The sequence below is a fragment of the Oncorhynchus kisutch genome, linkage group LG7 (assembly GCF_002021735.2).
Source record: "Oncorhynchus kisutch isolate 150728-3 linkage group LG7, Okis_V2, whole genome shotgun sequence".
In the NCBI taxonomy this organism is placed as follows: domain Eukaryota; kingdom Metazoa; phylum Chordata; class Actinopteri; order Salmoniformes; family Salmonidae; genus Oncorhynchus; species Oncorhynchus kisutch.
In genome coordinates, this window is record NC_034180.2 from 2,962,148 (window position 1) to 2,990,071 (window position 27,924).

A 27,924-nucleotide genomic window follows, 5' to 3' on the forward strand; every position below is an offset into this window, starting at 1 on the left:
TGTGTGTGCGGTTTATTAATACATGTAAATGTCCAGTCAGGACCATCAGACCATGGCCTCTCCCTGATCCCTGCTCCCCACCATTAGCTGTGTGCTCTATCTCGTTTATTGACACCCAGCCCATTGATCTACTGCTGCACCACACCTACTATGATTCCATCATCTGTATTCATGAATACTCCATCAGCGCCGCACTAAATAAACTTGGACACAAAACACAACCAAACAGAAGGGGAGGCTGCTAACCGGAATCAATGCAAAGCAGCATTTCCCCTCCTCATCAGGTTGGCCCCAACCACAGAGGAACGCTGAGGGCCACCAGGGTCAAAGGTGGACGGACAGGTCGGGAACCCTTGACCTTAATGCCAATATCAGCGGTCATTAAAGATGCCTTCTCTCTCGTTTGGAGAAAGAGAACGAGAGATTGGGGTGACTGTGGAATGGCCTGAGGGGAGGTGAGGAGGAGAGATAGGAAGAGATGGTTCCTCCATCTCTCCATCCTGGAGTTACTGCACTCAAGGTGAGGACGATAGGGACGATAACTCAGATGGGGTGAAGAGGAGGGAGAGAGAGGGAGGGAAGGAAATAGAGAGGTGGAGGGTAAAGAGACAAAGATGGAAGACTTGCCTGAGAACAGAGCAGCATGACCAGCTCTACCACCGAACTGCTGGACTTCATACACATCAGACCTGGAGAAAGAGAGAGGACGTGGAGAGAGAGAGAGGAGAGAGAGAGAGAGAGGAGAGAGAGAGAGAGGACGTGGGAGAGAGAGGGAGAAGAGAGAGAGACGTGGAGAGAGAGAGGGGGAGAGAGAGAGAGAGAGACGTGGAGAGAGAGAGGAGAGAGAGAGAGAGAGGACGTGGGAGAGAGAGAGGGAGAGAGAGGAGAGAGAGAGAGAGAGGCACGGGAAGGAGAGGGGAGGAGGAGAAGAGGACTTCTGGAGAGAGGAGAGGCGAGAGGAGAAGGAGAGAGAGAGGACGTGGCAGAGAGAGAGGAGAGATGAGAGAGAGAGAGGACGGAGGAGAGAGGAGAGGAGAGAGAGAGAGAGAGAGAGGACGTTGGAGAGAGGGAGAGAGAGAGAGAGAGAGAGGACGTGGGAGGAGAGAGAGGGAGGACGGAGAGAGGAGACACGAGGACAGTGGCGAGAGAGAGAGAGGGAGAGAAGAGAGAGAGAGAGACGTGGAGAGATAGAGGAGGAGAGAAGGAGAGACGAAGGACGTGGGAGAGAGAGGGAGAGAGAGGAGAGAGAGAGAGAGGAGGAGAGAGGGAGAGAGAGAGAGGAGAGAGAGAGAGAGAGGGAGAGAGAGAGAGAGAGAGAGGACGTGGAGAGAGGAGAGAGGAGAGAGGAGAGAGAGAGAGAGAGAGAGAGAGAGAGGACGTGGAGAGAGAGAGGAGAGAGAGGAGAGGAGAGAGGAGAGTGAGAGAGAGAGGAGAGAGAGAGGAGAGAGGAGAGAGAGAGAGAGAGGGAGAGAGAGAGAGAGGACGTGGAGGGGAGAGAGAGAGAGAGAGAGAGAGAGTGGAGAGAGAGAGAGAGAGAGGAGTGGAGAGAGAGAGAGGAGAGAGGACGTGAAGAGAGACGAGGGAGAGAGAGAGAGAGAGGACGTGGAGAGAGGAGAGAGAGAGGACGTGGGCGCGAGAGGGAGGAGAGGAGAGCGAGTGGAGGATGTGGAGAGAGAGGAGAGAGGACGTGGAGAGAGATGAGAGAGAGAGGACGTCGGAAGGAGAGAGAGAGGAGAGATGGACGTGGAGAGAGAGAGGGAGAGAGAGAGGAGAGAGAGAGGACGTGGAGAGAGAGAGGGAGAGAGAGAGAGAGAGAGGACGTGGAGAGAGAGAGGGTGAGAGAGAGAGATAGTAGGACGTGGAGAGAGAGAGGGAGAGAGAAAGAGAGGACGTGGAGAGAGAGAGGGAGACGAGAGAGAGAGGACGTGGAGAGAGAGAGAGAGAGGAGAGAGAGAGAGAGGCCGTGGAGAGAGAGAGAGGAGAGAGAGAGAGGCGTGGAGAGAGAGAGGGAGAGAGAGAGGACGTGGAGAGAGAGAGGGAGAGGAGAGAGAGAGGACGTGGAGAGAGAGGGATGAGAGAGAGAGAGAGGACGTGGAGGAGAGAGGGAGAGAGAGAGAGGACGTGGAGAGAGAGGGACGAGAGAGAGAGAGAGAGAGGACGTGGAGAGAGAGAGGATGTGGAGAGAGAGGGAGAGAGAGAAAGTGAAAGAGAAAGCGAGAGAGAGAGAAAGCGAGAGAGAGAAAGCGAGAGAGAGAAAGCGAGAGAGAGACAAGGAGAGAATGAAAGCTTAAACTAAAATACAAGCTCACTGCCATGACAACCATTTTGGCTGCCTTCTTCAGTAAAAATGTAGACGTGTGTAGTAGTGTGTGCACGCTCCAATGAACCCCCCCCCCCACACACACAAACACAATCTGACCATAAGTACCTAATCCGGCGACATCTGCGTGGGGACAGAGTAGTATTGATGTGGCCTAATGAGTGGACATGATGTTACTGTAAACTAATACATATTGGGCCTTGTATTACAGGCTGAGACGTGGTTCAGCATATGTCTCATTGATCCTATAGTGGTGGAAGGTCTGAGGGGAAGAGGGGGGCAGGGGGTGGGGGCAGTGGAGTGGCCAGGGGTCATTTCATATGCAGAGAGGAAAAGGGACCTCTGCATTCTCAGTTACTCTGGTCTGTGCACGCCAACGCACACACGTATGTATGGATACACACACATAATCCCCCCCACACTCCCAGACACACCCACCCACACACACACAAATCCCTAACCCCCCCTCATCCCCCCTGCAGCTATCAATCAACTTTCCATTTTGTTTGGTGGCAGTAGACATCCCAAACACTCCCATTAGTGGGCTGACCCCTGACCCAGGCCTCTAGGACCCGTCCCTCCCCTCCCTGTACCGCAGCACAGCTACAATCAGTTAGTTAAAACTGATCCACTCTACTGAGGCCTTTACCAGCCTTGATGTCATTACCAAAGGGCCTGTGTTCGTGCTGTTTAGATGAAGAAGCGTGTGAAATGGCCTGTAATTCTGCAGTGTGTATACTAGTGTGGCTGTGTCTGAGGGTGGGATGGTAAGTTTAGCCCTCAGATCATTGACAGTCAGGTTGGAAATCTAGAGAAACCTTTTATTGAGATAAGTGGTCCATAGAAAAGACGAGTTTGATTTCATTATAATGTAGTGTGTGTGTGTGTGTGTGTGTGTAAGGACTTTGTGACATCTGCTAATGTAAAGAGGGCTTTATAAATGCATTTGATTTGTGTGGGAATCCATGTGGTCCATGATGCTCTCTAGACGGGTACTTACTGGTGCCCTCGATGAGGAGCTCCTGTCCGTGACTACCCAGCAGGGTGCGAGAGAGGAAGGGGGCAAAGTCCACAAAGATCTCTCTCAGTAGGGGTGCAGCCTTATCCAGAGCATGCTCCAGCCTCTCTGAGATACTGAGGGGAAGATTAGACACTCATATTCAAACACATGCAGATTACACGTTTACATCAATACGTCAGCGCCCGGAAAATATGTAGAATAGAATATTCAAATGCATAGAGGAGACTTTATAACTGAAATTGATCCACAAAGCAGCAGCTAAAACCACTACAGAATCCACAATATTGTCTAACATCACAACACAAATAGACAAAAATTAAGAATGTGTGTCTGTATCACCTCATACTGGGGGCTGTGTCCCGGGTCATTGGGGACAGCGTGGGGACAGATGGCAGGTTGGCGCTGGCTGATCCTGGTAGAAACCAGAGAGCCTCATTATTAGTCTGGGAGCAGGACAGGACAGTAGACACACACGAACAGAAGAGCGCACACACACACACACACACCTCCCTCATTCACCTCAATGCATTTCTACATAAAGAAAGGAGTGGAGTATAAATGTGGTTTCTGGAGATAATCCAGTGGTTCATTATTAGCATCAGTATCATTATCAGTATCATTATTAGTATCATTATCATTATCAGTATCATTATTAGCATCAGTATCATTATTTGTATCATTATTAGCACCATTATCAGTATCATTATTGCTATCATTATTCGTATCATTATTCGCATCATTATCAGTATCAGTATCGTTATTAGTATCGGTATCATTATTTGTATCATTATTAGCATCATTATCAGTATCATTATTAGCATCAGTATCATTATTAGCATCAGTATCATTATTAGCATCAGTATCATTATTAGGATCATTATTACCATCAGTATCATTATTCGTATCATGATTAGTATCAGTTTCATTATTAGTATCAGTATCATTATTAGTATCAGTATCATTATTAGCGTCAGTATCAGCATTATTAGCATCAGTAACAGCATTATTAGCATCACTATCAGCATTATTAGCATCAGTAACAGCATTATTAGCATCAGTAACAGCATTATTAGCATCAGTAACAGCATTATTAGCATCAGTATCATTATTAGTATCAGTATCATTACTAGTAGCAGTATCGTTATGAGTATCATTATTAGTATCAGTATCATTATTAGTATCAGTATCGTTATGAATATCATTATTAGTATCAGTGTCATTATTAGTATCAGTATCATTATTAGTATCAGTATCATTAATAATATCAGTATCATTAATAGTATCAGTATCAGTATCATTATTATCAGTATCGTTATCGTTATTAGTATCATTATCAGTATTAGTATCATTATTAGCTTCAGTATAATTATTAGTATTAGTATCCTTATCAGTATCATTATTAGTATCATTATCAGTATTAGTATCATTATTAGCATCAGTATCATTAGTATCAGTATCATTATCAGTATCATTATTAGTATCAGTATCATTATCAGTATCATTATCCGTATCATTATCAGTATCATTATTAGCATCAGTATCATTATTAGTATCAGTATCATTATCAGTATCATTATTAGTGTCATTATTAGTATCATTATCAGTATCAGTATCATTATCGGTATCATTATCAGTATCATTATTAGTATCAGTATCATTATCAGTATTAGTACCATTACTAGTCTGATAGCAGGATATGACAATACATTGGCCCTCCTCCACACCAATACATTACTCCACTGAAGGAACGAGTGGCTCAATAAATCTGGTTTGAGGGTTTCCATTCTAATGTTCCAGAACGGGTGGATGTATGTGTGTGTGGGATAAGTGTAGTGTAATTGTCTGGTGTTAGATAGTGGATGATGTAGAGCTGCCTCCGTACAGCTTCCTTCCACTTGGGCACAGATCATTTTGTTCATGTATGGCCTAATTAATGCTACATTCATCAGGGAATATTCATGCAGATTGTTTTTTACAAACCGCTATGGATATTAGCAGGGTTTTCCTTTTACACACCACTATGCATTCAGGATTCGTTTGCCTTTTGAGCTGATATTGGACTGAACCATTTCAAAATGTTCCGGTAAATAGTGAAAATTATTTTATATAAAGTCAGCAAAAAAGTCTACTATTTTTAATTAACACATTTGCTTTCATCGCTTTGGGCGCATATTCATGAAATGACTTCCAGGTGCTTTACGACACCGTCCTCGCGGCAGAGAAACACGAGTCTATAACGTCTACAAAGCACAACGTTTGATTGATCTGGCAATAAATTCTATTTCACTGTCGCCTATAAATTCCATAATGCCCGGCAGAATACATGGAGGCGAATCCTCTGGTGTTCGGTGGGCTTGTTTTCCCAGCCGTAAGGGAAGGTCTCAGAGCGGGGATAACTCTTAGGGAATGACAGGCTGTGGACTGGAATGTGTGTGTGTGGACACGGGGCCCCGTCTTTAAGCACCACTGTGTTGTGTGGCCCGCTGAGAGGCTCCCGGTGGACATGAAGTAGCTCCTTCAAACAGTGGAGGAGTAAATTAACTTATCTCCATTAATCCTCCCACTGGCCCCCCTTAAACACACACACACACACACACACACACACACACACACACTCTACCGCCTTTCACACACACTCCTCTCAAACTGCACACACACACTTACGCAAACATTTCCCGCCTAAAACACACATTCACACACACACACACAGAACATGAAAGGAAATGTCAATAGGTCTTCTGCCCAGTGTTTACCGACTCTCACCATGGACTAAAGGAGTCCTACTCCACTCAATAGACAAGACTTCTACTTGAGTTGAAAGAAATTTGAGCACTTTTACTAAGCTGAGCCTGGTGCATAGAAAACAATGTGGACTTGATATAGTTTATACATGAATCTATGATTCTATAACTTGTTATAAGTTATCATTCATATTCACTGTATAATTCCTAATTCTACGACACACAGAATATCACTCCTTTACCTAATGTCAACATGGCATCATCACATTTAAGCCAAACCTAAATAAATACCCCATTAAGACAGAATAAAAGTCCGTATTAGGGCTGCAGTCAGAGTACTGTACTATATAGTGTCTGACAGTGATCCCTGATAACGCACTAATCCTGTAATAATGCTGCTCGGTCTGCCTGCTCTGCTGTGTTCCAGGCTAACTGGATTACACAGTGTGGAGGGAACATTCAGAAAGACACACTGAAATACTATCCTACATTTTATTCATCTAGCAGACGCTTTTATCCAGAGTGACTTACATGAGCAATGAGGGTTAAGTGCCTTGCTCAAGGGCACATCGGCAGATTTTTCACCTAGCTGGCTCGGGGATTACAGGCCCAACGTTCTTAACCACTAGGCTACCTGCCGCCTTATACTGAGGGACTGATCTATGGAACCTAACATAGAAGTACTGCGAAGGCTTAAGGAGGCTGATTAGGGAGTGGTATCAACACAGGTTTTAGGAAGAGGATAAGACGACTCTTTTACTGTCAGATAAGCTGCAAAATGCATCATACGGTGACACTGTGTGTATTTTGAAAGTTCAATATCTTGAAAACTTCACTGCAGACAAGCAAAACATTCCGGGACTGTATCAACAGTGGACTAATGAAGCAAAGACCAAAATACTGTTTTTTGACAGGTATTTTCCTTGGGCAGGGCTAGCCGGAATTATTGGTATTGTCACTGACTACTTCTTCGATGCAGCTTCTGACAGGCCGTCTCCGTAGCATGGTAACCTTACTGTTTATTGCCAATATGGCCACTCTATAACTGTGGTACTGTATAACCATCTGGAGTTCAAATGTTGAATCTGTGACATTAATATGACTTAAAAAGGGGCAGTTCACCCAAATTACAAAATTACATGGATTTCCTTACCCTGTAAGCATTCTATGAACAAGGTATGACAGCAATCCATACTTTGGTTAAGTTTCCTTGGCATTGTTTACACATGCTAACACTTTAGCATTTGTGGCACAAATCCCATTTATGTCATGGGACCGAGATTAGCATTTTTCGTGCATCACTTCCAAATCATTTATAAAGTGACTTTGTTGGGCTTCACAATCAATTTGAGATACTTTCAGATGATTTGGCACCAAAAAAAATTGAATATTCGGTCCAATGACTTGGATTTGTGCCACAACGGTGCGGATAAAGTTCGGAATGACACAGTTTCATGTGTGCAACATCTAAAAGACCTGCATCATTACACAGAGCTCTGCCATTTCTAAAAGGACCGATTTGTTTATGGAGCCTTTGCTAATGTTAATACGTGGCCCATATAGTGCAGAACGAAAGACGTGTATGGCGTTGTGGGGAGGGGGTAACTTTCTCAAAACCAAGTGAAATCACAAATTTAAAAAAGAGGACTCTTCTATAACATGGCCTTTACATAAAAAAATTGACATTTTATTTGGTTGTAAAACGTAAACTTTCTCCTTGGCACTTACTTAATGGCCCTACTTCTGAACAGTAAAACACAGTATCAACAGTGGACTAATGAAGCAAAGACCAAAATACTGTTTTTTGACAGGTATTTTCCTTGGGCAGGGCTAGCCGGAATTATTGGTATTGTCACTGACTACTTCTTTGATGCAGCTTCTGACAGGCCGTCTCCGTAGCATGGTAACCTTACTGCTGGGACACCTAACATATCTCCTAATGTCTGGGACTCACCGGCTGCAGCCTCAGCGGTGGTGCTCTGGGAGGCATCGCCCGTGGAAACCACGGCAACGTTGTTGACTGGTGTCCCGGTAGCCGCCACGGCAGCGGTGGCTGATGGGACAGGAGTGGAGGAGCCTGGGGACGGAGCCCCGCCCACCTTCTTGGGCGCCACCCGAACGCTTCTGTAAATATGAAAAGGTGTGTTGAATACTATTAAAACACACATTATAAAATCCATTCCTTGAGACATCTGACTAACTAAGGACATAAGAACAGAACTTTTGTCATTCTAGAATATAAACAATAGTGATGTCAGTTTAGTAGCATAATGCATAGTGAGATGTAATTGATAAGACACAGGCTGCAGCATGCGAAAACAACAGTACAGGATCCCATTTAGACAGTAGAGTCATTAGAGGCCTATTTCCCTGACACAGAATATTCAGTAATGGCTGCATCCATCTTGCCTGAAATCGATTGGCTCCCTGCAGCACTCACTCAGTAAGTCAGTAAACATTGTGATTTATTAGCGGAAAGTGCACCATTACAAATAATATTAAATCTTCAATACATTGTTAGGGATGTGACCACGACAACATAACAAAATGTGGCAAATCTGGATTCTGTCTCGAAGACAAATGGAGCACACACACGACAGAAAAGCAGGAATTCCTGATAAATAAATCTGATAAATCTGATGTATTTTGGTGATCAGCTAGAAGGAATAGATCATTCAAAAGGTATCAGCACATGAACCTCTTTCTTACACAATACAGCTCAAAGAAAAGAAGCTCCCGCACATTGTTCTTGCTATGCATCCCATTTGTTTTGAGCCAGTTGGGACACAGCCTTTGTAGTGGTTTTACCCCTCTACTATTGTTTTAAACACATGGATAACAGACATGGTCATAGACCCACAGCAGAAGCTGTAGTAAACTACTTTACCCTTAGGATACCTTAGGTTACACTAGGGGTGGGCAACATGCGGCCCGCGGACAGGATCCGGCCCACAAGCCCATTCATTCTGTGTCCCGCTGGAGCATTTGTTAGGGGGAGTGTTTTTTTGGTTAAAAAGCACTCCAGGACACTCTTGAACGTCTACAAATAGATAGAAGGTACGTAGAAGTTATAATGACCCTATGTGTTAACACTGTATCCCTGTCCTCAAGGTCCCTACTGTATACTATGGGCCAGTGTTGGAGGTCCTGGTCTACCCCCATCCATAACACAGTGGTCTGGTGTAGGTTAAGGCAGGCCCCCCACACCTCTCTGAGTCAGAGGGGTTGGGTTAAACGCGGAAGACACATGACGAGGTATCCCCCCTTTCCCTGACCAATGCTGTATCACTACATCTCTACAGTATGGGTCCTAGTGTACTGCCATACGTAACATATAGTGGTCTGGTGTACTACTTGAGTCACAGGTTACTGGTACCAGTGTATCCCTCTCCCTAGGGGCCAGTGCTGTAGGAGACCTGGTGCTCTCCTATCAATAACATCCTTACAGGAAGAGAGCGGAAACAGCGTCTGGATAAAGCTGTCAGTTTAAACTAGGCTTCCTGACAGGCCAGTGGCCCTATCAAAGTAGACCTGGGCCTTCTTATCAGTGCTGACACAGAGGGAGCATGGCCTAATCACTACCTACTGGTCAAACACACACACACACACACACAGAGAGAAACACACACACACAGAAACACACACATGCACACAGAAACACACACAGAGAGGAGTATGTATACTGGGCTTCAGTAGCTCCGCAGACAGAAAGCTGGCGTTGGTATCAAAGCAGGGCCTGGATGATTTAAGACGGCAGATGACACACATTAGGCTGAAGGTACTTTGGATGTTAAACACTGACTGGTTCTGACCCCGCTGTGATCTATGCTGCAGGATGATACAGTCTGGCTGCAGAAATACCAGCAACGGTTTAGTCTACTGTCTTCACACACACTGTTTAGTACATACAGGTAATGTTTTAACTACTTCTACTGAATGCACTTATTGCACGTTCCTCTGGATAAGAGTGTGTTGCCTAATTTCTCAAATGAAATGAATGTATTCCACAATGGTAGCTGTCTTATTTGGTGTTGTAGTCTTATTTCTAGAACAGGGTTAATGTCCATAATGTATATTGTAAATTCCTTCCAATCCATCATTGAACAGGAATCAACTTCTGCTGGCTATTTTCAAGCATATCACAGGTTTATTGCCAATATGGCCACTCTATAACTGTGGTACTGTATAACCATCTGCAGTTCAAATGTTGAATCTGTGACATTAATATGACTTAAAAAGGGGCAGTTCACCCAAATTACAAAATTACATGGATTTCCTTACCCTGTAAGCATTCTATGAACAAGGTATGACAGCAATCCATACTTTGGTTAAGTTTCCTTGGCATTGTTTACACATGCTAACACTTTAGCATTTGTGGCACAAATCCCATTTATGTCATGGGACCGAGATTAGCATTTTTCGTGCATCACTTCCAAATCATTTATAAAGTGACTTTGTTGGGCTTCACAATCAATTTGAGATACTTTCAGATGATTTGGCACCAAAAAAAATTGAATATTCGGTCCAATGACTTGGATTTGTGCCACAACGGTGCGGATAAAGTTCGGAATGACACAGTTTCATGTGTGCAACATCTAAAAGACCTGCATCATTACACAGAGCTCTGCCATTTCTAAAAGGACCGATTTGTTTATGGAGCCTTTGCTAATGTTAATACGTGGCCCATATAGTGCAGAACGAAAGACGTGTATGGCGTTGTGGGGGGGGGGGGGTAACTTTCTCAAAACCAAGTGAAATCACAAATTTAAAAAAGAGGACTCTTCTATAACATGCCCTTTACATAAAAAAATTGACATTTTATTTGGTTGTAAAATGTAAACTTTCTCCTTGGCACTTACTTAATGGCCCTACTTCTGAACAGTAAAGAAATAGGAATTAATACGCTAGCTAATTAGCCTCGGCTCACAGTCAAAAAACCCACCGCTGTCCCTTCGCAGTGGTTGGTAACAACTATCCTATTCTGCTTTACGCTTAACCTATTTGTAGATCGAACAATCAAATGGGATGACTCTCCAGGACCCAAGCTTGCTAGGCAGTAACTTAATACACAGGCGCTCACTTTCTCACTCACACTTTCAGCCTGTAAGCACATTCCTCGATTGAACTCTTTAGAATAGCACAGATTAATGAAATTGCTTGTGTTTACAAGGCGGTGAGCCCGGTTATTGGTTAAAACCTCTAAATTATTCAGGTCCTGACAACCCGAAACCCAGAGCTTTGCTTCTCCCAGCTCCTCTCCTGGTCGTGGGTTTAACAGTAACAGCCAAGCACCTGCTCTGACAGCTGATTAATCGACAGGGGCGTGAGGCTCAACGATAAGTGTAGCTAATAACCTAACTGAATAATTTAAAGGCCTGAGTTGCTGGGGAACAGATGGAGAACCTAACACCGAACCCCAACCCTGTACCACTACACACATCCCCATGGGCTTGACATAGCCTGGCTTCTCTTACTCATAACCAGTGCAGAGAACTAGACCATGGTCTCTCCTGTCTCTCTCCCGCCGCTGTCGACACCTCTCTCCCTGGGTGCTTCACATCAGCACCACCCCTGATACTAGAGACTACCGTCCAATCTAGTCAGTATCTGACCAGCCAGGTTTACTGGATAGGCCTTTCCCTTCTGGTATGACTTAGAGTAGACATATCTGGCACTGCCCTTTCTGATGGCTATAGTACAGAGTATGTGAATTATTTAATCATCCAACACATCACGCAATACTAGCTACACATGTTCACGTACCGTGTTTTCAAACATGGTTCAAACTGCAAAAAAACAACAGGCCATTAGTCAGACTCCACATGGGAATTGTTAAGTGGGATGAACTAGATTTTTAATTCCCAAGTGGACGTTGAGGTTAGCATCAGATTCCCACCACAGACAAGCTTAACAGGACACATTGAAGTAAATATCCAGATGAATGCTAACTGCATGTCTCATACTGTTGCCCCCTCCAGAGAGGCGCCATTCTCCTGTTTATCCTTATGGCTTATTCATGTAAGGGGGTGGGGCCCCAGCGGCTGTCTGTCTGTCTGCATCTCATGCAGTCTGGCTTTGATCTTCCTCCCTCTCCCTCTCACTGTGCATGTGAACATGTGAATCATGCCTCCTGTGTTCTTTATATCCCCCGAACAACAACCCCTTCCCAACCTCCAACGCTCTACCTGTGACTTTTGGTCACAGCGTCTGGTTGGACCTGGCCTTGGTGACATCAGTGATGAAAGACGGTAGTGTTTGGCCTACCGTAGGACAGCAGAGGTGGAGAGAGGTGGTGAGAAAGAAGGGAGAGATGGGAGCACCCTCCATGTCTCTCCCAGTATGACAGGGGATCACACTAAAGGTTCCTATTCAAGGAGGCCCACTGTCATCTATCTGGTCTGACAAGTATCTCTGTCATGGCAGTATGCTGTTTGTTGATCACAGTATGTTCATGTGCCAATGAGCAAATAGCTATGATATTTGCACTCAATACATTTACTTTTAATTCCACAAAACATCACATTTTCAACATGGTCGGTCTTTGCTTTACAAAGGTGTGTGGCAAGTTCAACTTACAGAATTCAAAATGCCTTACACTAACACAAATGTCAAACTAACACCCACATTTGCTGCTGTAACATGCCATGTAAATCACACTGCTATTCTTCCTCCCGTAGATGACTGTTTACCGGGGCTCTGGTTAGCATCAGCAAATATTTGTGGACATTCTGTCATAACAGGGGCATATCCCCGAGGCGAATGTATGTACGGCAGAATCTAGTCGACCGGGCCTCCATCTCTCTGCCTAGTAAATAAATCAGAGTGATACTTCACCTCTGACCCCGGCCATTTTTATCTGGGAGATCCTGCTTTTTCCACGCTCGTAAATGTAAAACCCCGGGACCAGTTATTTGGATGGGGGAAGGCCGGTTGGTTCCCATGTTTTGGCGTAGGTTTCAGTCTGTCTGTCTACACAGGCTGTCTGTCTGCACCGCTGTCACTGAGACATCCAGGACTTTATGATGAACTACTGGTGTGTGTTTGAGCATGAGCTACCTGAGCAGAGCTGGGCGATAAGGGACAAGACTCCATGTTGCGATAAATTGCTCTAATTGATGTGATAACAATAACTAAAACGATAGCTTTATAATAGTCATGTACACCACAGTTTAAAAATATAATTTAAACTACTATTACTAGTTTGATGGTTGTAACCATTAATTGTCCCATTAACAAACCACTCATTTGAGCAAACATATTTAATTTCAAACTTTACATTTCTCTAGAAAAGGCTACTTATCATCATGAACGATATCAGCAAAATGCCTGCGATAAGTGATCGGTGGTGTCAACAAACAAAAGGTTTATCGTCCCAGCTCCATCCTGAACCATTTGAGTGATCAGATTCATTTATATCATAGAGAAGTCTCTTTCTCATTATTGTCAGAATCATTTTAATTTGTTGTCTTAAAAGATGACTCAACTCTAAAATAAATACTATTTTAACCATTTCAAATACACTTACATTCTTATGCAGTTTGGGTATGTTCTGATGGAATTTCCCTACAATCTGAGTGAAAATGAAAAGCTAGAAGTCTGCACTCTCACACAGACGGTAGAGATTAGAGTAGACCTGAGTGAGAGAGGAGCAGGGGAGAGCAGAGCCCAGACCTGAACACAGAGGGTAGAGATTAGAGTAGACCTGAAAAAGAGAGGAGCAGGGGAGAGCAGAGTCCAGACCTGAACACAGAGGGTAGAGATTAGAGTAGACCTGAGAGAGGAGCAGGGGAGAGCAGAGCCCAGACCTGAACACAGAGGGTAGAGAGTAGACCTGAGAGAGAGAGGAGCAGGGGAGAGCAGAGCCCAGACCTGAACACAGAGGGTAGAGATTAGAGCTGAGAGAGAGAGGAGCAGGGGAGAGCAGAGCCCAGACCTAAACACAGAGGGTAGAGAGTAGACCTGAGAGAGAGAGGAGCAGGGGAGAGCAGAGCCCAGACCTGAACACAGAGGGTAGAGAGTAGACCTGAGAGAGAGAGGAGCAGGGGAGAGCAGAGCCCAGACCTGAACACAGAGGGTAGAGATTAGACCTGAGAGAGAGAGGAGCAGGGGAGAGCAGAGCCCAGACCTGAACACAGACGGTAGAGATTAGAGTAGACCTGAGAGAGAGAGGAGCAGGGGAGAGCAGAGCCCAGACCTGAACGCAGAGGGTAGAGATTAGACCTGAGAGAGAGAGGAGCAGGGGAGAGCAGAGCCCAGACCTGAACACAGAGGGTAGAGATTAGACCTGAGAGAGAGAGGAGCAGGGGAGAGCAGAGCCCAGACCTGAACACAGAGGGTAGAGATTAGACCTGAGAGAGAGAGGAGCAGGGGAGAGCAGAGCCCAGACCTGAACACAGAGGGTAGAGAGTAGACCTGAGAGAGAGAGGAGCAGGGGAGAGCAGAGCCCAGACCTGAACACAGAGGGTAGAGAGTAGACCTGAGAGAGAGGAGCAGGGGAGCGCAGAGCCCAGACCTGAACACAGAGCATAGCCACGCAGTAGAGAGCAGAAACCATCAAGATAACCAGGCATCTCCGAGCCAGAGGTTTCAGGGGTATGTGAGGGTAGGCGGATCCTGGTGGGAGATAAAGGTAGAAGACCAGAGGAGGGGTGTGCTGACCTGGGAACCCCAGCCCCCGGGCCTTCATCTCTGGGTTAGAGGGGCCGGGAGCTGCCTGGGCTGGGGCCAGCTGGGGGTCTGACTGGGGCTCCCCGTGGCGAGGTAGAGCTGTTACTCTATGCTCTCCAGCTCTCCTCCTCTCCAACGCTAACGGCCCCGGGAGCCGCTCTAATCCCACCAGATATGAGGAGTGCCCAGAGTCCTGACAAAGCATTCCACAGATAAAGAGGCTGAGGATCACAGGGATGCCTCGGAATTCCCACCGATTGGAAGAGGAGGGGTGGATGGGGGTGGGGGGGGTGATGGAGAAACACTTTCCTTCTTCCTTGGCATGAGAACCTTGACTAGGTGTCTCTCTTCCTGTGGAGGGAGGGTGGGGGGGTGTTCTCTCTCTATCCCTCTTGCTCTCCCTTTCCCCTCACGCTCTCTCCCTCTCCCTTTTTCTCTCTCCCCGCTTCCTTTGTGTCTGGTGTGCCACAGGGACAATTCCCCCAAATACAAACCAGACCTCTCTCACTTAGAGATGTCTGTATAGTCTGTATAGGTACAGTACACCCACCCACACACAGCACCGCCTTGGGTTCCCACTAAGTCTCTGACCACTCGCCCCCTCACTCCACAGGGGATCCATCTAGCCAGCTTCTCTTTCCCTTATTATAGTACCAGAGAGACAGACAGCCTAGCCCACGGTGCAGACAGAGAGAAAGAAAGACCAGGAGAGAGAGAGAGACGAAAAAGAGAAGCTATTAAATATCAGTGACAAGGTGAAAAGAAACAGCTTCCTGCTGGCTGCCACAGAGTCGTCTTTTAGATCAGTCTCTCTCTCTTTCCCCTCTTATTCTCTCCCTTCCTCTCTGCCTCTGGCAGATGCCTCGATTGTTTTGATGTGTTTTCCTGAAGACAGGTACTTTGTAGCCCTGTTTATTTGTGTTGAGAAGCCACGTCGACAGGCAAACCAGAGAGCTACAGGGATGGGGTCGGGGGGGGGGGGGATACAAGAGTTTAAAAGGGGGTCTGTGATGGTAGTGGGTTTCTGATGTGATGCTTCCTCGCCTTCACTTAGTACATGTTCATGTTGGACCGTTTCAAGGTATGGAGGGGAGGGGTTAAGAGCTGTGAGGCTGTGAACCAGGTCAAGGGGTATTTAAAAAGTTAGCAGTCTTTGAGAGACTGACCCCTGATTCTAAAACTCTGTGGCCCACGCACCTGTCAAAGGATCTGAACTGGTTGGGATTGTTTCCCATAGCAGCTCCCAGGAAGGCCGGCGGCAGAAGGCTGGGGTCCACCATGATGTCATCAGCAGGCGCCGAGACCAGGCTGCGCAGGATGTCCTTCACGTTCTTCCCGCCCCTAGCGTCCGCCGTGGGGTTGTCTCTGTGACCCCTGACCTCTGAGGAGAGGGTGGACAGGGCCTCGGACACGGCGTCGGGCCCCTGGGCGATGGTGTCCGCCTCGCTGGGGGCCACGGAGCTGTGGTCATCCCCGATGCCAGAGTCTCGGCGACGGAGGGACACACTGCTCTCCAGGTCGGGACCGCCAGAGACGGCATTACTGTCTGATGGGCGGACACATTAAAGGAGGTTTATAAACATTGAGAAAAATCTGAACCTGCTCATGAATGAGAATGAATGAAAATGAATGAGAATCTACAACAGCACATCTAAGAGATTGTAAAGACTATCAACACACCAGTACATTTCAAGACATTTGGAAATTCCATATATATGTATAAGAGAGAGATTGACATGTTGAGGGATGGACACTTGGCTAGATGGAGCTCCTCTGCGTAGCCATATGAGTGAGGTGTGTACCTGTGCTCCTGGCAGACTGGCTGCGCTGGGGGAGTTTCTTGTCGTTTTGGGGCTCCAGGATGTCTCGGTACTTGGACACCATGAGAACAGAGATGAAGTAAACCACGGCCAGGGCCAAGAACTGAGCCTGCTTACTGTCCTCCTTTACCCAAACACACACAACATGCAACACAGCTATAATACAGCACACCGCCAGTCTGTAATACGTTTGAGTATGTACAGATGTAGGATGTTAATTTGATCACCCTGTTGCAGAAGAACTTTCCCGCAATACAGGATTTTTTTTTACTTGTAGTGTATTTAAGGTTTTAATAAGGCTTCTGAAATGTGTCATTTCCACTGTGAAATTTCAGACTTGATTTTATAAACACCTACAAAAATGTAATAATAATACACATTTCCTGTTGCTGCAGGAACAGTTTCCTGCTGTAGCAAACTGGCTCAAATTAAGATCCTACATCTACACAGTATTTTTTTTAAGAAAATCATGGGGTCTTCCAAAAAGACAGCAATAACAAGTTTTTACAATGCATAGGTACTGTTATTTATTTGAAAAGTTGACTCATTTCAACCTCAATCTTTATCAAAGTTTTGTAAACTCACGATATCTCTGAAGACCACGGCTCTGAGGCGGTTGATGTCCATTTCCTGTAGCAGACGGTCCATGTCTCTGATGGGAGACATCCCTCCTGTCACAACATCAACAGGGCTCTGCAGGTGTAGAACACATGCACACACAGACACGCACACAGACAGACACAGACACGCACACACATAATAATGTAAGCACCTATTGCTGGTTAATGCTGAAAATACCATCATCGGTTTTTATACTCTACCCACTGTCCAAAACTAGACTTCTCTGTAAGTCGAAGACATCACAAATGATAACGGATTGTCATGGAAGGTGTATGTGTTAGCAGAGGTCAACCTCAACGGCCCATTCCACCACCAGTAGCTCGAGTGTTGTAAATCAACCCATAGGAAGTGTATAGTTGGCCAGTCCAGAGACTCAGACCCTTAACATAATGGGTTTACCATAGAGCCACTCACTGCATTATGAATGAGACTTTACACACTGGTTTCTGGAAGAAAAACTGTTTTACTGGAAGTCACCATATCAAATCAAAAGGCTAACAATGACAAAGGGCCTTGTCTAGTGTAACATAACAGAGGGCGAAGTAATGCAATAAGATATCAGCTAATGCAATAACAACTCTCTGCTATTACATAGGGAGGACCACAGAGGGATGGGTTCCTGCCGGGGTAGTATTAGGATGCAACGCAAGACAAAGGATGACTTAGAGGGATGCTTACAATTCACTAAGTGCAGCGATCCTATTCAACCAATATACAGGAGGAGAAATGTCATCAATTATGGTGTTTCTCCATGTCTGCTAGGGAGATTGGGAAATGTAAAAACATTTTTTGGGGGGAGGGGGTATTGCTAGAAAGTCAAGATTCCCGAAATGACAGAAAGAGGAGAGGGAGGGAGAAGTGTGTGTGTGTGTGTGGGGGGGGGGGGGGGGGGGGGGGGGGGGGAGAGAGTTGAAGAGAGAGTCTGTGACTCAGTGAGGAGGGATGATACTACTTGCCTGCGCGGGCATGGACTTGGCGGCTCCCATGAGGCTGTGCACGGCTTGCTGGCCACGAGCGCTGTCCTGGCTGGGCTTGAAGTGAGACTGCTTCTGACATTCCAGACAGTTCCTCACAGCCATGGCACACACTGCAGAGAGAGATGAGAGAGAAAGAGAGTGAATGAGAGTTGCGGTGGATGTATAAGTCAAAGAAAATGGGCTGCGTACACATATTTTGTAGATGTTATCACAGGTGCAGCAAAATGCTTATGTTTCTAGCTCCAACAGTGCAGGAATACCTAACAATACAAAACAATACACACAAATCCAAAAGGAAAGAAATGAAGGAATATCAGAGTGAGCCATGTCCGAGTCCGGAATATAAATATATATGTATATGATGGTGTGTATAGACATGAGTAGAGGTCGACCTATTAATTAGGGCCGATTTCATAACAATCGGAAATCAGTATTTCTGGACACCGATTTGGACGATTTTTTAAATATTATTTTTTTCACCTTTATTTAATCTTTATTTAACCAGGCAAGTCAGTTAAGAACACATTTATATTTTCAACAACGCCCTAGGAACAGTGGGTTAACTGCCTCGTTCAGGGGCAGAACGACAGATTTTTAAATTGTCAGCTCGGGGGATTCAATCTTGCAACCTTACAGTTAACTAGTCCAACACTCTAACCACCTGATTACATTGCACTTCACGAGGAGACTGCCTGTTACGCAAATGCAGTAAGCCAAGGTAAGTTGCTAGCTAGCATTAAACTTATCTTATAAAAAACAATCACTCAATCATAATCACTAGTTAACTACACATGGTTGATGATATTACTAGTTTATCTAGCATGTCCTGCGTTGCATATAATCGATGCGGTGCGTATCGTTGCTCCAATGTGTACCTAACCATAAACATCAATGCCTTTCTTAAAATCAATACACAGAAGTATATATTTTTAAATGGATTATATTGATGTATTATATTAAGTTAAAATAAGTGTTCATTCAGTATTGTTGTAATTGTCATTATTACAAATAAACAAATAAGTCGTCCGATTAATCGGTATCGGCTTTATTTGGTCCACCAATCGGTATCATCGTTGAAAAATCATAATCGTCGACCTCTAGACGATGGGCAATATATGAATAGAAAAGGTGTGTACAGCAGTAATTATATAGGATGAGCCTTGACTAGAATATAGTATATACATGTGAAGTGAGTAAAAGAGTATGTAAACATTATTAAAGTGACCAGTGTTCAATGACTATGTACATAGGGCAGCAGTGTCTAAGGTGCAGGGTAGAGTACCGGGTGGTAGCCAGCTAGTAACAGTGTCTAAGGTTTAGGGTAGAGTACAGAGTGGTGCCGGCTAGTAACAGTGTCTAAGGTGCAGGGTTGAGTACCGAGTGGTAGCCAGCTAGTAACAGTGTCTAAGGTTTAGGGTAGAGTACAGAGTGGTGCCGGCTAGTAACAGTGTCTAAGGTGCAGGGTTGAGTACCGAGTGGTAGCCAGCTAGTAACAGTGTCTAAGGTGCAGGGTTGAGTACCGAGTGGTAGCCAGCTAGTAACAGTGTCTAAGGCGCAGGGTAGAGTACCGGGTGGTAGCCAGCTAGTAACAGTGTCTAAGGTGCATGGTAGGGTACTGGGTGGTAGCCAGCTAGTAACAGTGTCTAAGGTGCAGGGTAGAGTACCGGGTGGTAGCCAGCTAGTAACAGTGTCTAAGGTGCAGGGCAGGGTAGAGTACCGGGTGGTAGTCAGCTAGTAACAATGTCTAAGGTGCAGGGCAGGGTACTGGGTGGTAGCCAGCTAGTAACAGTGTCTAAGGCGCAGGGTAGAGTACCGGGTGGTAGCCAGCTAGTAACAGTGTCTAAGGTGCAGGGCAGGGTACTGGGTGGTAGCCAGCTAGTAACTGTGTCTAAGGTGTAGGGTAGAGTACCGGGTGGTAGCCAGCTTATAACAGTGTCTAAGGTGCAGGGCAGGGTACTGGGCGGTGGTCAGCTAGTAACAGTGTCTAAGTTCAGGGCAGGGTACTGGGCGGTGGTCAGCTAGTAACAGTGTCTAAGTTCAGGGCAGGGTACTGGACGGTGGTCAGCTAGTAACAGTACCTATGTTCAGGGCAGGGTACTGGGCGGTGGTCAGCTAGCAACAGTGTCTAAGTTCAGGGCAGGGTACTGGACGGTGGTCAGCTAGTAACAGTACCTATGTTCAGGGTACTGGACGGTGGTCAGCTAGTAACAGTGCCTAAGTTCAGGGCAGGGTACTGGACGGTGGTCAGCTAGTAACAGTGCCTAAGTTCAGGGCAGGGTACTGGACGGTGGTCAGCTAGTAACAGTGTCTAAGTTCAGGGCAGGGTAGAGTACCGGGTGGTAGCCAGCTAGTAACAGTACCTATGTTCAGGGTACTGGACGGTGGTCAGCTAGTAACAGTGCCTAAGTTCAGGGCAGGGTACTGGACTGTGGTCAGCTGGTAACATTGTCTAAGTAAAACATTTGCATTTATTCCTTCTTCCAGCTCTGATGCTCTATCAGTCAGGAAGTGTTGACCACCGTCCTCCCTGCTCTCAGTAGGGTCCATCTCCATCGAGGCCTGCTGGCCTGGCCTGTTCAGTTTGGGGCCTAAAGCATGGGGCTCAGTTAAAGCCCAGGCCCGCTCCCTTGGGTCTCTGTGTGGCCCGAACAGGCTCAGTGATGCCCCTACCTAAGAGCCCTTACTGCTGCTCGATCATCCTATTTTTCAAACTTAATTGAGGAAAATAAGAACAATCCGAAATTCCTTTTTGATACTGTCGCAAAGCTAACAAAAAGCAGCATTCCCCAAGAGAGGATGGCTTTCACTTTAGCAGTGATAAATTCATGAACTTCTTTGAGGAAAAGATCATGATTATTAGAAAGCAAATTACAGACTCCTCTTTAAATCTGCGTATTCCTTCAAAGCTCAGTTGTCCTGAGTCTGCACAACTCTGCCAGGACCTAGGATCAAGAGAGACACTCAAGTGTTTTAGTACTATATCTCTTGACACAATGATGAAAATAATCATGATGAAAATAATCAAAATCATCTCTAAACCTTCAAGCTGCATACTGGACCCTATTCCAACTAAACTACTGAAAGAGCTGCTTCCTGTGCTTGGCCCTCCTATGTTGAACATAATAAACGGCTCTCTATCCACCAAACTCACTAAAAGTGGCAGTAATAAAGCCTCTCTTGAAAAAACCAAACCTTGACCCAGAAAATATAAAAAAACTATCGGCCTAAATCGAATATTCCATTCCTCTCCAAAAATTTAGAAAAGGCTGTTGAGCAGCAACTCACTGCCTTCCTAAAGACAAACAATGTATACGAAATGCTTCAGTCTGGTTTTAGACCCCATCATAGCACTGAGACTGCACTTGTGAAGGTGGTAAATTACCTTTTAATGGCATCAGACCGAGGCTCTGCATCTGTCCTCGTGCTCCTAGACCTTAGTGCTGCTTTTGATACCATAGATCACCACATTCTTTTGGAGAGATTGGAAACCCAAATTGGTCTACACGGACAAGTTCTGGCCTGGTTTAGATCTTATCTGTCGGAAAGATATCAGTTTGTCTCTGTGAATGGTTTGTCCTCTGACAAATCAACTGTAAATTTCGGTGTTCCTCAAGGTTCCGTTTTAGGACCACTATTGTTTTCACTATATATTTTACCTCTTGGGGATGTCATTCGAAAACATAATGTTAACTTTCACTGATATGCGGATGACACACAGCTGTACATTTCAATGAAACATGGTGAAGCTCCAAAATTGCCCTCGCTAGAAGCATGTGTTTCAGACATAAGAAAGTGGATGGCTGCAAACTTTCTACTTTTAAACTCGGACAAAACAGAGATGCTTGTTCTAGGTCCCAAGAAACAAAGAGATCTTCTGTTGAATCTGACAATTAATCTTAATGGTTGTACAGTCGTCTCAAATAAAACTGAAGGACCTCGGCGTTACTCTGGATCCTGATCTCTCTTTTGAAGAATATATCAAGACCATTTCAAGGACAGCTTTTTTCCATCTACGTGACATTGCAAAAATCAGAAACTTTCTGTCCAAAAATGATGCAGAAAAATGTATCCATGCTTTTGTCACTTCTAGGTTAGACTACTGCAATGCTCTACTTTCTGGCTACCCGGATAAAGCACTAAATACACTTCAGTTAGTGCTAAATACGGCTGCTAGAATCCCAAAATTTGATCATATTACTCCAGTGCTAGCCTCCCTACACTGGCTTCCTGTCAAAGCAAGGGCTGATTTCAAGGTTTTACTACTACAAAGCATTACATGGGCTTGCTCCTACCTATCTCTCTGATTTTGTCCTGCCGTACATACCTACACGTACACTACAGTCACAAGACGCAGGCCTCCTAATTGTCCCTAGAATTTCTAAACAAACAGCTGGAGGCAGGGCTTTCTCCTATAGAGCTCCATTTTTATGGAACGGTCTGCCTACCCATGTCAGAGACGCAAACTCGGTCTCAACCTTTAAGTCTTTATTGAAGACTCATCTCTTCAGTGGGTCATATGATTGAGTGTAGTCTGGCCCAGGAGTGGGAAGGTGAACGGAAAGGCTCTGGAGCAACGAACCGCCCTTGCTGTCTCTGCCTGGCCGGTTCCCCTCTTTCCACTGGGATTCTCTGCCTCTAACCCTATTACAGGGGCTGAGTTACTGGCTTACTGGGGCTCTCTCATACCGTCCCTGGGAGGGGTGCGTCACCTGAGTGGGTTGAGTCACTGATGTGATCATCCTGTCTGGGTTGGCGCCCCCCCCTTGGATTGTGCCGTGGCGGAGATCTTTGTGGGCTATACTCAGCCTTGTCTCAGGATGGTAAGTTGGTGGTTGAAGATATCCCTCTAGTGGTGTGGGGGCTGTGCTTTGGCAAAGTGGGTGGGGTTATATCCTTCCTATTTGGCCCTGTCCGGGGGTGTCCTCGGATGGGGCCACAGTGTCTCCTGACCCCTCCTGTCTCAGCCTCCAGTATTTATGCTGCAGTAGTTTATGTGTCGGGGGGCTAGGGTCAGTCTTTTATATCTGGAGTACTTCTCCTGTCCTATTCGGTGTCCTGTGTGAATTTAAGTGTGCTCTCTCTAATTCTCTCTTTCTTTCTCTCTCTCTGAGGACCTGAGCCCTAGGACCATGCCTCAGGACTACCCGACATTCCTCTCTAGGTTTCTTCCTAGGTTTTGGCCTTTCTAGGGAGTTTTTCCTAGCCACTGTGCTTCTACACCTGCATTGCTTGCTGTTTGGGGTTTTAGGCTGGGTTTCTGTACAGCACTTTGAGATATCAGCTGATGTACGAAGGGCTATATAAATAAATTTGATTCGATTTTGATTTGATTTGATCAGCTAGCGGTGACTATTTAATAGTCTGATGGCCTGGAGATAGAAGCTGTTTTTCAGTCTCTTGGTCCCAGCTTTGATGAAGCTGTACTGTAACTGCCTTCTAGATGGTAGCGGGGTGAACAGACCGTGGCTGAGGTGCTTGATAATCTTCTTGTCCTTGCTTTCACACTGGGTGCTGAAGATGTCCAGGAGGAAGACACACTTCCCCTGGTGAAGAATTGGGCTGGAGAGCACTGTGACTGTGGACAATGCAGTTGTCGTACCAGGCGGTGATAAAGCCTGACAGGATGCTCTCAATGGTGCATCTATAGAGGTTTGTGAGGGTCTTAGGGGCCAAGCGGAATTTCTTCAGCCTCCTAAGGATGAAGAGGCGCTGATGCGCCTTGTCTGTGTGGATGGACCATTTCATATTGTCAGTGATGTGTACGCTGAGGAACTTTCACCCTCTCCTCTACTGTCCCGTCAATGTGGATGGGGACGTGCTCTCTCTGCTGTCTCCAGAAGTCCACAATCAGCTCCTTCATTTTGTTGACGTTGAGGGAGAGGTTATTTTCCTGGCACAACTCTGCCAGGGCCCTCACCTCCTCCCTGTAGGTTGACTCATCGTTGTTGGTAATCAGGCCTACCACTGTTGTGTCGTCTGCAAAACTTGATGACTAAGTTAGAGACGTGTGTAGCCACGCAGTCATGGGTGAACAGGGAGTACAGGAGGGGTCTGAGCACGCACCCTTGTGGGGCCCCTGTGTTGAGGATCCGCGTAATGGAGGTGTTGTTGCCTACCTTTACCACCTGGGGGCGGCCCTTCAGGAAGTCCAGGGGTGAAGTTGTGAGAGAACGAGCAACCAAAAAAGCAAGGCAGGAGGAGACAGAGAGAAGCCAAGAGAAGAGAGAATTGGGGAGAGGCAGAAAGTGAGAAGTGAGGAGCAGTTGAGAAAGTATTGAACTCTCCAGAAACAAGGTCAAGGCTCCAGTCCACGTGGACAACAGAGTTCACCTCTTCTCTCCCTGCTCCCCTAGTCCCAACACTAGTTCTTCCTGTATCCAAGGAAACACTAGATCTCCTTGTATCCTAGGTCACACTAGATCTCCCTGTATCCTAGGTCACACTAGTTCTTCCGGTATCCTAGGTCACACTAGTTCTAACTGTATCCAAGGTCACACTAGTTCTCACTGTATCCAAACCCTGCATGGGGTTCATTCAATATTGGATGACAATGGTGCCTCACTGCATGTGGATCTTGCCTGGGAAACAAACTACCTCACAGAACATGAGGTAAAATATCCACTGTTTGATAACTTCAGGTAGGTTTCTGCCACTGCAAGGGGGCATTTTTATTTTTTTAATATGATATATTGCGGTGCTATATTCTGAGCAACGCTTTCTATTTTGCTTTCTATCTTTCTTTTATCTCCTTCCTCGTTTCTGTATTTGACAACTGACAAATGTAAACTCTGAACCGTCTAGATTAGAGGTGGAAGTATTTCATTGGGAATGGTCTGGAGTTTTACATTAAGGCCTTCAGGAGAGGCAGTGTGTGTGTGTGTGTGTGTGTGTGTGTGTTCCCCCTTGAAACCTTGTTACAGTCTACCCAAATCCGATAACTGCACCAGCAACAGGGAAAGAATGCCTCATCAAAAATGTATCTCATAACGGCAGCTCTCTAAAAGCAGGCATTTGCTACGACAGCATCACTCTTTATCCACCGAGCTCCCCACCAATGAGAATGGCCGTTGGGATAAACCCAGAAAAAACGCGACTGGCTGTCAGCTGAACAAGGTGGCGTACAGGGTGACCATTTTGTTTACGAGCTAGTTTGTAAGGAATATTTAAAAGCAAAAATGGATACCGGAGCACGGCCCATTACCCAAATGGAGCAGATGGTTTAAATCACCATGCATAGTCTTACTGTACTAGGGAGCTTAGAGGCTGGATGAGGGGTGGGTTGGAGGTTGGATAAGGTGGTTGGTGTAATGTAGTGCCTGAATAAAATGAATAATGTAAAGCATTTGAAGTATATTTTATTCAGCTAGCAGAGCAGGGGTCTAGCTGTGTCTCGGAGCTGTCACTGGGATACTTTAATAGACTGGAACGAGGCAGAGAAAGAGAAAGAGAGCGAGAGCGAGGCAGGCCTAGGGCTATAGCCAGGGCCATTACGGGGGAAAAATCACCTAATCATAGGCGGCCATTTTAGAGTGTTGCAGCGCAGAGGGGTTATAATAACAAGATAAGAGAGGGCTGCTACGAGCCAAGAGAGAGGGAGAGAAAGAGAGAGGCTATATACGGAGAGCTTTGGCAGCTCAGGCTGCTATTAGAGTCTACTGCAGTCTGATATAGAGGGGGATCGATAAAAATAGGTGAATGAGGAGGAAAGGGGTGAGAAAAGGAGGAAGTGAATGAAGGAGGAAGTGAAGAGATGAGGAAAAGAGGGAAACAAGAAGGGAGGACATGTAAAGAACAGAACAGGAAGAGAAGATGGGAACTGGGGAGAAGAGATGGAAAAGACCAGAAGGGATGGAGGAGGAGAGAGAGGCAGAGAGGTTCTCTCATTCGTACCCAGACGGAGGCTCTGTCTGAGGATACCGCCAGAGGACATGTTCTTCTCAGCCTCGATCTCGGTGAAGTTGAGGGAGGAGGCGAAGATCAGAACATCCACCAGGTTGATGAGGCGCTGCAGGAAGGTGACCGACGCCTCCACCGACAGACCCTGGGACGGCTCAATGTTCTCCAGATCATGCTGAGGAGAAGAAGAGGGACAAACACCACCATCACTAGCATCATTACTGTCAAATCCAAACTAAATTATGACATGTAGCTATTAGTCAACTTAGGGACCCTGTTTGGTAAGAAAGGGAAATGGTTCAACGTCTGCTGAGCAACATCATCTTGTCAATTCAATATCCAATCTGTCCATTTTAGATTTCAATCCAATTAAATCCTCATTGAATTCAAACCGGTCTTTGAATCGAATTATGATGGAATTGACCCCTGCTGTAGCCACAGCCACCAGTCCACACTGGACATCGTTTCCAGTGTAAATTGTAAAGGGAGAGGTATGGAGGGGAGACAGAGGACCACAGGTCCATCAGGGTTTATGTTATACTGGAGTGCTTCTGTCACTGGGGTCAGACAATACAAAAACACACTAACCATGTTAGCACTGGCCAACTGTAGTCTAATGTGATTGGAGAAAGGTCAACGGGGATGGATGGACAGGGATAACCTCCTGTGGGTGGCCACACACACAGAGACAGAGACAGACAGAGACAGACAGAGACAGACAGACAAACAGACAGACAAACAGACAGAAACAGACAGAGAAAGACAGACACGGAAACAGAAACGGAAACAGAGAGACAGAAACAGACAGAAACAGACAGAAACAGACAGACAGAGACATACAGAGACAGACACGGAAACAGAAACAGAGAGACAGAAACAGAGAGACAGAGAGACAGAAACAGAGACAGAGAGACAGAAACAGAGAGACACAGACACAGAAACAGAGAGACACAGACACAGAAACAGAGAGACAGAGAAACAGAGAGACACAGAAACAGAGAGACAGAGAGACACAGAAACAGAGAGACAGAAACAGAGAGACAGAAACAGAGAGACACAGAAACAGAGAGACACAGAAACAGAGAGACAGACAGAGAGACACACAGAGACACAGAGAGAGACAGACAGAGACACAACAGACCGACACAACAGACAGACACAGCAGACAGACACAGCAGACAGACACAGCAGACAGACACAGCAGACAGACACAGCAGACAGACACAGCAGACAGACACAGCAGACAGACACAGCAGACAGACACAGCAGACAGAGTGTCTCTCACTGAGGAGGATGTGGCAGCAGAAAGCAGGGGCAGGATGCCTCCACAGGCCATGATGAGGTTGTCCACCACCTGAGAGATGAGGTGCACTGTGTTGTGGACAAACACCACATTCTCAGTGCTGTTCACAAAGTCCATCACCGTCTTAGTGGAGTGACTGGGAGAGAGGAGACGGGCATATATTACACAGAGGTACATAGAAGCTAAACATTATAACCATTGAATCAATGTACAACACAATCAATGCCTTCAGCGCCTTCAGAATGTATTCATACCCCTTGACATATTCCACATGTTGTTGTGTTACAGCCTGAAGTCAAAACTGACTCAATATTTTTTTCCCCCTCACCCATCTAAAACACAATATCCTATATAGACAAATGGAGATTTTTTTTTTATAGAAATGCTTCCTATTTTATTGAGAATGAAACACAGAAATATCTCATTTACATAAGTATTCACACTCCCTTGTTTACACTTTGTAGAAGCACCTTTGGCAGCGATTACAGCTGTGAGCTTTCTGGGTAAGTCTCTAAGAGCTTTACACACCTGAATTGTACAAGATTTCCCCAGGATTCT

General features: G+C 45.7%; 1 protein-coding gene across 6 annotated transcripts in view; it reads right to left on the bottom strand.

The window, feature by feature from the left end:
* lrba (LPS responsive beige-like anchor protein) overlaps window positions 1-27,924 on the bottom strand; it is a 343,066-nt gene that overhangs the window by 226,123 nt on the left and 89,019 nt on the right. For 5 of the 6 annotated variants that reach the window (XM_031828375.1, XM_031828374.1, XM_031828373.1 and 2 more), the window contains 10 exons: window positions 27,349-27,502; window positions 26,058-26,238; window positions 18,147-18,277; window positions 17,155-17,262; window positions 16,552-16,693; window positions 15,947-16,295; window positions 8,037-8,206; window positions 3,681-3,753; window positions 3,321-3,454; window positions 628-689 (listed from right to left, as the gene is read on the bottom strand). In XM_031828375.1, the coding sequence (XP_031684235.1) occupies window positions 628-689; window positions 3,321-3,454; window positions 3,681-3,753; window positions 8,037-8,206; window positions 15,947-16,295; window positions 16,552-16,693; window positions 17,155-17,262; window positions 18,147-18,277; window positions 26,058-26,238; window positions 27,349-27,502 (1,504 nt within the window). The remainder of the gene's footprint in view (window positions 1-627; window positions 690-3,320; window positions 3,455-3,680; window positions 3,754-8,036; window positions 8,207-15,946; window positions 16,296-16,551; window positions 16,694-17,154; window positions 17,263-18,146; window positions 18,278-26,057; window positions 26,239-27,348; window positions 27,503-27,924) is intronic. The other variant, XM_031828372.1, reaches the window with a different exon arrangement.